The sequence below is a fragment of the Seriola dumerili genome, unplaced genomic scaffold, assembly GCF_002260705.1.
Source record: "Seriola dumerili isolate Sdu_G_001 unplaced genomic scaffold, Sdu_1.0 BDQW01000017.1, whole genome shotgun sequence".
Classification (NCBI taxonomy): Eukaryota; Metazoa; Chordata; class Actinopteri; order Carangiformes; family Carangidae; genus Seriola; species Seriola dumerili.
In genome coordinates this window covers 4,577,563-4,589,599 of record NW_019174272.1, presented here as the reverse complement: position 1 = coordinate 4,589,599, position 12,037 = coordinate 4,577,563, and the positions used below count along the sequence as shown (strand labels likewise).

Genomic DNA, 12,037 nt, shown 5'->3' with positions numbered 1-12,037 from the left:
TTGAATGTTTTATTCTATTACATTTATCTGACAGCCAACTTACCAGATTTAGTTTTGTCATGCATTCACCTTGACCAGCTACAACATTCAAGTGTTGCTATATATATATATATATATATATATATTTTTTTTTTTTTTTTTTTTTTTTTTTTTTTTTTTTTTTTTTTGTTTTTTTGTTTTTTGAACATGAAAACATAAAGTGGTATCACCAAAGTTGGCTCTTTTTCAGAGACTAATAATATGTTCCTGTAGAGACTTATTTGTTCACTGTGAAATAAGAGAGGGCGCTAGAGGGCGGTAATACATGTACACACCGGGTATTAGCCGCCATTAAACATCAAGAAGAAGAAGAGTGGCAAACATAGTGGCTCTCCTTTTACACAGTAACGACATTGTTTACAAAGAATGCAGTAAGAAGTAAGTGATAAATACTACAGAATTTGTGATAAAATATATTTATATCGGTACACAGGTATGAAAACCACATTAGGTATAGGTTTATCTCGTCCGTTGCTGTTCTGAAAGCACCCGCCTTTTCATGCTAGCTAGTTCCTCGCTCGTGAATGATGTTTTCGTTTTGTATTGACTGTTTTTAATTATTTGTAATTTTATTATAAATCTCATCAGCTGAACGTAATTCTGTGTGTTAACTGGATGTGGACAGGTAGCGTGTGCCGTGTTGCCTTTTCCTGAGCACGATGGCTACTCAGAGAGTGCTCCCTCAGAGCAAAGAGACTCTGCTACAGAACTACAACAAGAGACTGAAAGATGACATCAGGTCCATCCTGGACAACTTCACAGAAATCATCAAAACAGCAAAGGTACACAGATACAATGGAGGGCATTATCACTATTGAGAGAATAGCACTTTTCCCTATGTTTTATCACAGCCTCTATGCTCCTCATTCTTTCTGCACATTTTGTCACTTGCCCTTCATACACGAATTATGAACTGTTCCCACACCGTTTTCTTTCTCCAGATAGAGGATGAGACGCAGGTTTCTCGAGCAACTCAAGCAGAGCAAGACCATTATGAAATGCATGTCAGAGCAGCCAACATTGTAAGTACCAACAGAGCACAATCGTCCGGAGTATAATGAATGTACTCTTTTTAAATAATATTTAAATATTAAATATTAATTAATGCAGGATTAACCACTTTGTATTTTTTAAAATTGGGGGGGGGGCAGGAAGCACCTGTCACATCTGTTTCTAGATGTCTGGACACTTTGAGTAACATTTCATATCCTGTTAAACTATATTAAAGGTGATAGCATATATTAAGTCATCCAAGTGAATTTGTTTAGAAGTAAGCACATAATACCCCTTGAAACCAACCTTTCACCATGTTTCCATTGATGTCTGTTGTTTTTTTTAATGAATGTAATCCCTGGTGATTTACTTGGAGGATATAGTTTGTAAGTTTGCTTTTCCCCATTTAATTTGCCTCCAAATAGTTTAAAGGTTGGGAAAATCATATTCTGACAGTGTATTCTGTGTTAACTTGTTCCAACTCTTTATTCAAGCTTTATGAATTTTGCACTGAGTGGAATATCCACACCTAAGAGTTCATGTTTGTTATGGCTGAACTGTCAAATTTAAACATTTTAGACGTCTTTTTAAACTTTGGATCTCCACTAGAATTTAAGATAAAGTTAGTTGGATTTGACCAAAATTTTTGTACTTAATAACTTTCACTGGTTGAACATTGAGGTTTCAGAGATTGTAAATGGGATTGTTTTATATACTGTGTTTGTAGCTGATGGTTTGGTAATGTCTGGAGTCCATAAGTAGGACCAGAAACATCATAATCATTTATTTTTAAATCCATTTCCTTCTTCTGTGTTATTGTATCAGGTACGTGCCGGAGAGTCTCTGATGAAGCTGGTGTCTGATCTGAAGCAGTTCCTGATTCTGAATGACTTTCCCTCCGTGAATGACGCCATCAGCCTCCAGAACCAGCAGCTCCGCACGCTGCAGGAGGAGTGTGACAAGAAGCTCACCTCGCTCCGTGATGAGATCGCCATCGACCTGTATGAGCTAGAGGAAGAATATTACTCCTCCAGGTACAAGTAGGCTCATACTTGTCCCCATACCACCACCTCTCTGCTGTCCCATGCCCAGCACCATGTACTGTCTCACCTTTTACCATTCACTGCTGAGCCCAAGGAAGGGTGTAGTTCAGCCAACATCTAAACTTGACACCTTTTGTGTTGAGTTTATCTCATTGTCATATATAACTGTACCTTTCATCAGCGCAAATCATTGCTGAGGGTTACTGTGATAGAGTTCATCTCACTAAGTGACATTTTTACTGATTAGCAAGTGCCTTGACTTTTTATTCTGCTCTATGACATCTATCATAATTGATCAAAGTGGAGGAGAATTCAGCATTAAAGGAGTGTACCACTGAAAATCCGCATTGTAAATGTAACAAGCTCTTGAACTACAATAGTTCAGCATGTATTTTTGGGCAATCATTGCAGTTTTCTGATGCAGTTCTAGAGCTTTTCTGAACAAAAAGCACTAGTGTGAATTCACTGTTGGGTGTATTTCTAAAGAGTAATCACACTTATAAGTTTCCTGGTCTGTAGCGTCCAATAGGCTTGAGAGAGGTTTTAACAAATATTGTCTGGTACATCGGAGAGACACATGCTTTAGTGGAATGTAAACAATGAGGCCTCGTAGTTCATTAATAACTAAATATTGTAAGTTGAAGTAACGCAAAGCTTTGTAGGTAAAGGGAACAAACCTTGACAAGAATTACTCATTAAAGGATCTAAAACTATATCAAAGTATAGGTTTTATTAAAAGATATAATTCATTGTAAGATTATTTATATGTACTATTTAAACCATAAATATAATGGTGGCGCCCTATATGCTACATTTTAAGGATGGACTGTGGAAGAATGTTTGTTATAGACTGTACAATAGGTCAAAGTTAAAGCTACTAAGACTTTCTCAAGTAGATGTTTTCTGTAAAAGCAATTAGGAAATATTTTATTTTATTGATTCCGTCCTAAGACCATAAGCTGTAACCATGCAAGTGGTTGTCAGTCACACATGGTGTGGTTTTACATGTGTATTGGTTTGTCCAGATGTTCCAATAGACCCAGAATAATTAAGAAATAAAGTAGAGACAAAACACAATAGTAGTTTGTCTTGTTTTGTGTGAGAAAGTATGAAGAAGTGTCTCTCAGTCCTGTTTGGTGCATGCTGGGTGTGGGTCTTCCTCGCTGCACTCGCTCTGCTTTCTTCTCCATGAGCAACTAATCCCACCTTTTTGCTGAACTTAAAATCAACAGTTGATCTTGAGTCATACCTCTAAACAGACAGCCGTTTTATGGGTTAATCATTTCCATTGCTTCTGCATAACCTCCATGCTTCTATCGTATGTGTGCCTTCATGTGCTCCTTTATGTGTATGAATGTGCTTATTCTGACCTCCTGCTCTTGTCTGCTTCTCTCTTTCTGTGCTGCGCTGACTCTTTGCCTCCTACTGGTTTCTGCTCTGCAAAGCTACAGTCAGTGGGACAGCTCTGATCTGCCACTGTGTGAGGCCTACAGACAGCGGGACAGTTGGGCCTCCCCAGGCAGCAGCTGCAGTTCTACCCAGGGCGACAGAGAGGATGTGGACGGACCTCCCTCACAGGAGACAAACCCCCAACACCACCTCAATGGACATGGGACTGCCTCTATAGAGAAACCATGAGGAGGAAGTTGGACACTGACTGGTATAGACTTGTGCTCAGTTTGGACAACAGCAGTTTGGCTAATTTAGTTTCCATTACACATTGTGAACTAGTGTCTGATTAGGTTTTGCCACAGTTTTGTGTTAAGGCCTTAAAACTAGACTAAAACTTTGGCATTGAGGTAGTTTTCTTTTTGCATTAACATATATTGCAGGAAAATAGTGAAATTAAGAAACTATTGAACAAGAACAGCCTGAAAAACTGATCAAAAGTAACATTTCCCTCAGTTTAAATGACTATTCAAAATGAATAGAAAACTTGCATACACTATATACTGTATACACTACTGAAATAAAAACATTTAAAACTACAATAAATTTTAGTGTACCTTTGCAGCACTGAAATAAAGATATACTTTTTTATATTCCTATGTTGGACTTAGCTCAAGTATTGAATGAGTGTATGTTCTTACATTTATTTTGTAAAAGCTTTTGGAATATTTTATTTCTGATTTTGTACTCCACCAAGCACTGATCAAATTAAAGAACAAGTTCAATGTTGTTGGATTTATCTTTTTAATCAAAACTGTTTTGAAAGCCTGAAAAACACAGATCTCCAACTTAAAGTTGAGACTTCAAAGTGAACTAAAAAAAAAAAACTAAATTCAGAGCAGGAATATCAATTAGTTTGACATATATCAAGTCCTTCCTGTATTTCCTAAAACATTATGGTCTTATTTGTCTGAATTCATTTTTATCAGACAATCCTGAACAAAATGAGCCTACATGATTTCTTCTAGATGAATTGTCCATTAACACAACACATTACAAAGTAGATGTACTGCCTGCAGATAATGACACGGAGCTATATACAATATTTACAAAGTACAACAGTGTCTTGGGAGTTCTGTCCCTAACAGTTGCTTTGGGAAACTAGTCTACAAGTTATCTTTATGTCTCAATTTCTTTAAAAGTGGGCATCATGTTGAGTAACTCTTAAAAACAAAAACAAAAGAACGTGTAGCTCCTCAATATCGTCGATTCATCTTCTTGAATTTCTCATAGTGGTAGTCATCTGTGGCCTTTTCGTTGTTTGGACGTTTGCGGTAGTTAGGCGGCGATGATGCTGTTCATTAAAAGGAAGTAATAAATCAGTTTAGAAGGTTTAAAAATAATCATGTGTAAGTATTATATTATTTGTATAAATATATTTCAAAATGATACCTAATTCCAAATATTTCATAAAAACACACAATGTTTTTCAAATAATGCTCCTATGCCTAATACAGTCTGGTGATTTAAAACATCTACACCATATAGAACAGTGTGTGACTGGGCTGTGTGCAGTCTCTTACTTTCTGGACCTGGTTTCTCGGTGTCTCCCACACGCAGCGGTCTTGCCTTGGGCTCTTCTCTGTGTCTGTGATGCCGCTGTGGTGCATTCACATCCTCATGATAGACTGAGAGAATAAATAAGCACGATCAGCCGACCTTTCACATCTCATTACCTCTCACTATATAAACCCCAGTGTTTACAGATTGACAAAACTCACAGCGGTTATGTTGGACATAGTTGACAGCGATGTTGGTTGGTACAAATGATGTGCCGTGGTCTTTTTTCTTGTTCCTTTGTTCTGCCAGAAGTTTGGCTTTAGCATCTTCTGTTTGGATAATGTTCTTTATCTTTGCACTAGGAAAGAAATCACAGCAGTTACATCCTTTCTTTCTGTTACTCACTGCCATGTCTCGATGTAGAATGTCTTAATCTTGAACATTGCATCTATAGGATCATTTTGAAATTTTCCTATACGCACTCAATGCCAAGATCGACTTCAGGGATCCCACTCAACATCTGATTGGATAACATCTCCTCGGTCTTCTTGGCAGAGTTGACTCGGATGTTCTCAGGCAGCTCATACAGGTGGTCCTCTGCATTCTTCACCTTAACTTTCTGTTCCTCAGCCTCCACCAAGCCTTTCTTCTTTTTCAGCTCAGTCTCAATATATTTCATCCTGTGAGGTGAGATGCATTTCTATGAAACAGCTGTGTGAGTATCCATAATTGCATTCTATTAGGTTTTACAACATTGTTTATGTAATTTTAGATGTGCTATAACTATTGCAGAAAAAATAATTCAATTATTTTTTTTAATTAAAATGAACAATCTAAACCAAGCATGCTGGCCCTTTAGAGAAAGCAGGTGTTGAATATTACTGTTCAACATGTAGATATACTCATGCAAACAAATCAAAGAACAGGTCCATGGTTGAGGTTTTGGTTTGGGATTAACCTGATCACCTAACTGAAGTCTGACCACTGTTTATCCAGACTCCACACGAATGCGACAGAGTATGTCACAAGTGGAAGAGGCGTACATACATGTCTGCATCCTCGTCTCTTCTGTTAGTTTCAGCAGAGAAAGAGGTGCCCAGGTTGAGGTCTGTCTCGTCTTCTGTCCTGCAAGTGGAACAAAGGTCAAATCAACGTCATATGGGATAACACACATTTCACAATTTATAACATAATAGTACATACACATTGTGTTAAATACACTTCATCAAGATAATTAAAGCCGCCACAGAGTTACTTACATGTCCCTGTTCCTGTCTTTGACTTTCTTCATGTCTACAACTCCTCCAGTCTTTAGTTTGAATGGGTCATTCTGTGAGAAAGGATTACTTTCAATAACACCGAAGCAACAGCCACTTAAACACAGATTCTGGTTAATTATAATAAATGAAAATTCAAATAAGTAACTTACATCAATTTCAGCCTCTGGTGGCAGTTTCTCTCCAACCAACAGTGCGGTCACACTAAACAAAAGAGAACTATGAATACTAATGTCATCTCATATGTCTAAGTATACTTCATAGACTTTGACGGAGAAAAGCAGCGTAACAACATTACATTCACGTTACCTGACTCCGTTCTGTCGTTTCCGCAAACTCTGAAGCTCTTTAGCCTCTTCTACTTTTGATCTAAAAGACCAAGAAATACATATAAATTAAATCACATCGGCTGTGTACCTTCTTTATAATACACCTTAAATCGAAAACATGTGATTGTCGTTTTTAACTTCGATGCACTATTGACTACGTTAGCATAGCGTTACTCTTGATGGTACTTTTGTTCACTTGATTTAAATAAAGTACTTTACCTGACTTCCTCAGTTGTCTCTTCTTCCTCTACATCTGACGAGTCCCTTCTCCTTCTAAAGTTTTTGCCACACGGCATTTTGATACAATTTAATGTTATTTCTTAGCTTAATTTCGATAGCAGATGGTTGTGTGAATGAGGGAAGACTTAAACAAGCCCCCAATAATAGTGCGTCACTTCCGTAAGGAGAAACACCAGTTCCGGTCTTTTTAGGTAACCATAACAAACATGGCGACTTACAGGCAGGTCGGCAGGTTGTTGGTTATTTCAGCAAGACTTACGCGTCCGTAAGTTAACTTGTTTGTTAGTTGTCAAGCTGTGATGTCCTCTCATTTTAATTTTTAATGCTTGTATGAATGCACTGACCTCTAAGGAATGAAAGTTCGGCTGACGTTAACTACTAGCGGCTAACTAGCTAGCTAAATCGGAGAGTGACGCAGACAGATTATTACTGCTCAGATGATAGCGTTTGTTTTAGTGTTTTAACTCTTTAAATTATAATCAGATCTAAAAGCCTTTTTTTTTGCCATATTCAACAAAAAATACTCTTTAATATTATATTGCAAGCAGTTCTTTACAAATTTAACTAACTTATGTTCATTAATAAATACACAACATTCAAATAAGAGTTTGACCCTCTTCCTGTCAGAGTTTGGTTAACTATAACATTGTGTTCATGTGAGACAGTTTCAGCAGTTATTTTTTCTAAACCGGTAAACCCTGCCACAAATTTTTGATTGGGCTGAGGTCTTGACTCCGACTTTGATTTTATGTTTGGAGCTGTTGTCTTGTTGGGAAATAAATGTCCTTGCAAGTCACAATTTTTCTTAGTTTCTAAGCTATATCTGCTGTATACACTGTTATATCAAAACAGTACATTTACAGCTGTGTCAAATAATTGCAATTTTCTATGACAGAATTTAACTTTATTCTGAGGGATATTCACTGACATCAATCATTACATCTGTGCATTTCTCTAACTTTCTTGTGGATTTGTTTGGCATGTGGCTTTACTATGAATCCAAGCACAGACATATTTATTATGTCTTATTTATTATATTCATTACACTCTGGTGATCTCCAAATGACTAATTATGTGACTTCCAGTAACAGGCTGCACTAGTGATGGTTTAGGTTTGTCATTATGAAGGAGATAAACAATTATGTGATGTTTTGGGTTTTTTGTATACCAGATTGATCTTTGTTAAAATGTGGCTTGTCAAGAAAGCACAGATTAAGTGGTAAAACAATAAAAGAAGGAGGGGTACTGTATTAGACCAGATAACTATCTATGAACATAATCTGTCGAAAATGTTTTCCTGTCTTGCATCATGCTTGTGGATATATGATAATTAATGTCATATTGTGTATATCTGAATGTGTTTTAATTCCATTAATAATAAAATTCTATATTTTGCAAGATAACGTTTCTATAGTAGAAAAGTTCAACTATATTATAAATTCAAATACAGATGTGAATTGTACATTCTCCCTCACCAGGATAAGACATAAACACTGACTTTAGAATATAGTATGTGCTGCACCAGTCATTGTAAGGCTACCTCACCTATGTAAGAGTTTGTATTATTTTATCCATAAATGGATTACATGTTAAATTAAGATTGTGCACGGAATGTTTCTAATAGATTAATTTGACACAATCCTTCACATTTTCAATCTACTACTGAGGAAATTAAAATGGCCACCATGGGCACTAAATTTTCAGATTTTTATCATCATTACTTAGTTACTGTAATTTTCACTGTAGTGACCATTCAAATCTATTTTTTATGTGCCGTCTCAGTGTTGCTGGCTGTGGATATCAGAGCGCCGGATTACACTGGCCTTCACACAACACCAGAATCTCAAACATATGGCCACAAAACCCCCAATGGGTTGTTCCCGGTTTGTATTCCTGCAACATTCTTGTGGCTTTTTTAATTTGGAGAAAACACTATATAATGACTGATGTTACACTCTTGCTCTTTGTGTTTTGTCTGTTCAAAGGAAGGACCATGTTTGTGCAGACGCAGGACACACCAAATCCAAACAGCCTAAAGTTTCTGCCTGGTCGTACAGTTCTTGAAGCAGGAACTATGAATTTTGCCGGCCCTCGTGATGCATTCTGCTCACCCTTAGCCAGGTACATGACTTTTCAAGTTTATGGTTACTGAACAAATTGAAAAAATGTTTTAACAGGAGGCAGTTTGGTATGGCCCAGCAGGAAAAGCACAGGATTAGATAATGATGTCAGTGGTGGCTATCTTCCTGTTTCAAACATAAATAGAATGCAGCCATTATTATTCATTAGTTAGGCTTGCTGTACCAGTAGTCTAAGAACAAAAGCAATGCTTACTCCCAAAAATATTCTAAAAAAATAAGTTTAAATTTGTGTGAAGCACTGAAACAGTAGTTTTCTGTGTTCTTGAGCATGTTCTTGAGTCTTTTTTTTTTTAAATAATTGTTTAATAATTGTGTCTAATCAAGCTTTAAATCATTCAATTTTAACAGCTGTAAACAGAAATACTGTTAACTAATTCTAAACAATTACATCACTATATCACTGAAACCTTAGTTCAGTACATTATATATGTATAAGGCATGTCTGATGATGTATATGCAAACTTATCTTTCAAATTTAAGCATAATACCCATTAACAGTTTTCATTTTTTATACTATATTAATTGTAAAGTTAACTTTTCAAATTAAATAAAACCTCAGTAATGTTCTGTATTGTTTTCAGACAGCTGTTTAGGATTGATGGAGTCAAAAGTGTCTTCCTGGGCAACGACTTCATCACCATAACAAGGGTAAAACCAGCTCCAGTTTATGTGAACCTCATAGTGTGGCACTGCATAATGGCATTTCTTGGAATAACTTGTTTTCTTTTCTCTCTTCATTTAGGCTGATGCAAACATGGAATGGAAAGTAATCAAACCTGATGTATATGCTGCCATTATGGACTTTTTCACCTCTGGACTTCCTGTTGTCAGTGAGGACAGCAAACCTAATGCAGATACAGGTAAAAAAAAAAAATCAGCCAATCAGTGTAGGGCAGAACAGGTAAGGAAGGTTGTTTGTGAAGAAATCTCCAACTCTCTTTTCAGCAATATCAGATGACGATGATGAAGTAGTTGCCATGATCAAAGAGCTGCTGGATACTCGAATAAGGTAGCTGCTTGTGAAGATGCACTCTGATATCAATGCTTGGTCCCTGTCACTGTGGTTTTCTGTTGTTTTTTCACACATCCTGGTATCTTGTTCTCCAGACCAACAGTGCAGGAGGATGGAGGTGATGTTCTGTATCGAGGGTTTGAGGACGGCATTGTTAAACTGAAGCTGCAGGGCTCCTGCACCAGTTGTCCCAGTTCCATTGTTACTTTGAAAAGTGGAATCCAAAACATGCTGCAGTTTTACGTCCCCGAAGTTGAGTCAGTGGAGCAGGTTTGTTTTCCTCCCAGAGCATAATCTGTAAATTCGCTGCTTAATTTAGTTACACACATACGCACAGCTTTGGTCTCACTTCCTCACTGATATTTTGTATATACCTGCTGAGTGAAGTGATCTGGTTCATAGCAGTAGAGAACAGTTATATCTCTTTTTAAAAACATTAAAAGTAATCATATTGCAACAGGTTTAGTTTATCACTCTAACCAACTTTATTGCATAAACCATCTGTTGCAATTACTTGTTACCTTGTGGAGTGTCCAAAAGACTTTAAAAATACATTTTGTGTTGTAATTTTATTTAGTCATTTAAGTGTTGTGCCTTTAAATTCATTTTTAAGGATTGGACAGTTGTTGTTATTGGCACATGCCTTGTCGGTTTTCATTCCTCAGCCAAATTCTTCAATTAAACATTACCACATGAGGGAGTGGTGTTGTACTGAATATCAGCACAGCTGTAATTCACTCATAGGCCGCAGGCCGAGTACCGAAGACAATCACAGAATCTAAAAAATAAACAACTAAAACTAAATGTATGTTTATCCACAGGTGAAGGATGAGGAAGAGGAGAGGGATGCTCAAGGTTGAACTACACGGAAACCAGAACCACATTTACACATTCCTCTCTCCCCCGGTCACCTGCTTGACTTGCAGTAAATTGAGCTGTTGTATAGCATGGCTGTGTGAAAGACCTCATCATCATTGTCATCATCATTCATCCAGATGTGATTATTGATTTTGCTAGCTGTTTTATGTAAAATGACAGTATTTCACAAAATATGGGACAGAAGAACACAGCCATAGAAACTGATGACTATAGAGCTGAAACAAATTCAGCTTATTATTTAACACTGTTACACATTTTCTGAATCAGTCACTAGTCAAAACAGCCTGTAGGTTTAAAATATATATACAGTGCTGTTTGTTTGTAAATAAAGTTTATTGAAATATTTTATAACTGTGTGTACCTCTTGCTTATGTTTTATTAATTCATTTTATTCACTAATATTGCATAATTGTGCTTTTTTACAAGCCTCTTCCAGTGCAAACTTGCATTGTTACAAGTGTTAGATATCACAGTCAGAATCACTATTCATCAGCTGTTGTTTTGATAAATTAGTTTATCATCATTTTCCCTGTAGAAATATTGCTGTTCATTGTAGACTGTCCTCATAAATTAAATACCCCATTTGTCTGGGTTAACAATTTTAGAAATATCAATGAAGTAGGGATTGAGAGCGCCATGGTCATGTACTCTAATATATCTGGGAGTTTTGGGGTTAATGATGTGAAGATGAGTTTTCATTCTCTGCATCACATATTTTAAGGCGTATTCTGATTGTTGTTTTTCTTTTTAGAATAAATATCTTAAAGTTTGAATCTAAATACATTTAATGTGGAAAAGATTCAAGATGACATTGAAATGCAATTTATACAAAAATGTAGGAGATAAATATTAAGATAAATAAAAATTGTGTGTTTTGTTTGTGTTAAATACCCAGAACATTTTACATATTTCTTTGGCCACTGGCTGGAGGACTAAAACCCGGGCCACATCATAGACATAGAGCATAGACAACTATAAGTGCATTTGTCTTCTTTTGACATGTTATTGACTAAAATGATTCATGAATTAATCAAACAATAATGATTAATGTTACAGTCCTGTACTGTTGTACCAGGTTGTGGTAGAGAGCACAGGTCTGCCATTGTGCGGTGTTGTTGGTTTTAACTGCTGGATG

General features: G+C 36.5%; 3 protein-coding genes across 5 annotated transcripts; 2 read left to right on the top strand and 1 right to left on the bottom strand.

The window, feature by feature from the left end:
- The first annotated feature begins 325 nt into the window (after positions 1-325).
- med22 (mediator complex subunit 22) lies at positions 326-4,351 on the top strand. 3 transcript variants are annotated; one of them, XM_022754404.1, is made up of 5 exons: positions 326-417; positions 665-821; positions 981-1,061; positions 1,858-2,066; positions 3,521-4,351. In XM_022754404.1, the coding sequence occupies exons 2-5, from the start codon at positions 699-701 to the stop codon at positions 3,711-3,713; spliced, it is 606 nt and encodes a 201-aa protein (XP_022610125.1). In that variant the 5' UTR covers positions 326-417; positions 665-698; the 3' UTR covers positions 3,714-4,351. The 3 variants fall into 3 exon arrangements, with proteins under 3 accessions (XP_022610125.1, XP_022610147.1, XP_022610136.1); XM_022754415.1 differs by having other exon boundaries at positions 334-417; positions 654-821; XM_022754426.1 differs by lacking the exon at positions 3,521-4,351 and having other exon boundaries at positions 1,858-3,152.
- Positions 4,250-7,004, bottom strand: cunh9orf78 (chromosome unknown C9orf78 homolog). Its single transcript, XM_022754393.1, has 9 exons — positions 6,850-7,004; positions 6,611-6,670; positions 6,454-6,505; positions 6,284-6,354; positions 6,072-6,149; positions 5,507-5,704; positions 5,246-5,382; positions 5,048-5,152; positions 4,250-4,818 (listed from the first exon to the last, which is right to left on the bottom strand). Exons 1-9 carry the CDS (start codon positions 6,924-6,926, stop codon positions 4,721-4,723), a joined length of 876 nt encoding a protein of 291 aa, XP_022610114.1. The 5' UTR covers positions 6,927-7,004; the 3' UTR covers positions 4,250-4,720.
- A 40-nt stretch (positions 7,005-7,044) lies between these two features.
- On the top strand, positions 7,045-11,250 carry nfu1 (NFU1 iron-sulfur cluster scaffold). The gene is made up of 8 exons (XM_022754318.1): positions 7,045-7,135; positions 8,653-8,753; positions 8,856-8,991; positions 9,593-9,659; positions 9,754-9,871; positions 9,957-10,020; positions 10,119-10,293; positions 10,845-11,250. Exons 1-8 carry the CDS (start codon positions 7,077-7,079, stop codon positions 10,881-10,883), a joined length of 759 nt encoding a protein of 252 aa, XP_022610039.1. The 5' UTR covers positions 7,045-7,076; the 3' UTR covers positions 10,884-11,250.
- The last annotated feature ends 787 nt before the right edge of the window (positions 11,251-12,037 follow it).

Coding starts and splice junctions, on each gene's coding strand:
- med22 (XM_022754404.1), top strand. CDS start 699: ATGGCTACTCAGAGAGTGCTCCCTCAGAGCAAAGAGACTCTGCTACAG. Junction 822..980: donor AAATCATCAAAACAGCAAAG/GTACACAGATAC, acceptor TTCTTTCTCCAG/ATAGAGGATGAGACGCAGGT. Junction 1,062..1,857: donor ATGTCAGAGCAGCCAACATT/GTAAGTACCAAC, acceptor TTATTGTATCAG/GTACGTGCCGGAGAGTCTCT.
- cunh9orf78 (XM_022754393.1), bottom strand. CDS start 6,926: ATGCCGTGTGGCAAAAACTTTAGAAGGAGAAGGGACTCGTCAGATGTA. Junction 6,671..6,849: donor GAGACAACTGAGGAAGTCAG/GTAAAGTACTTT, acceptor TTGGTCTTTTAG/ATCAAAAGTAGAAGAGGCTA. Junction 6,355..6,453: donor CACCAGAGGCTGAAATTGAT/GTAAGTTACTTA, acceptor CCTTTCTCACAG/AATGACCCATTCAAACTAAA.
- nfu1 (XM_022754318.1), top strand. CDS start 7,077: ATGGCGACTTACAGGCAGGTCGGCAGGTTGTTGGTTATTTCAGCAAGA. Junction 7,136..8,652: donor TCAGCAAGACTTACGCGTCC/GTAAGTTAACTT, acceptor GTGCCGTCTCAG/TGTTGCTGGCTGTGGATATC. Junction 8,754..8,855: donor CCCCCAATGGGTTGTTCCCG/GTTTGTATTCCT, acceptor GTCTGTTCAAAG/GAAGGACCATGTTTGTGCAG.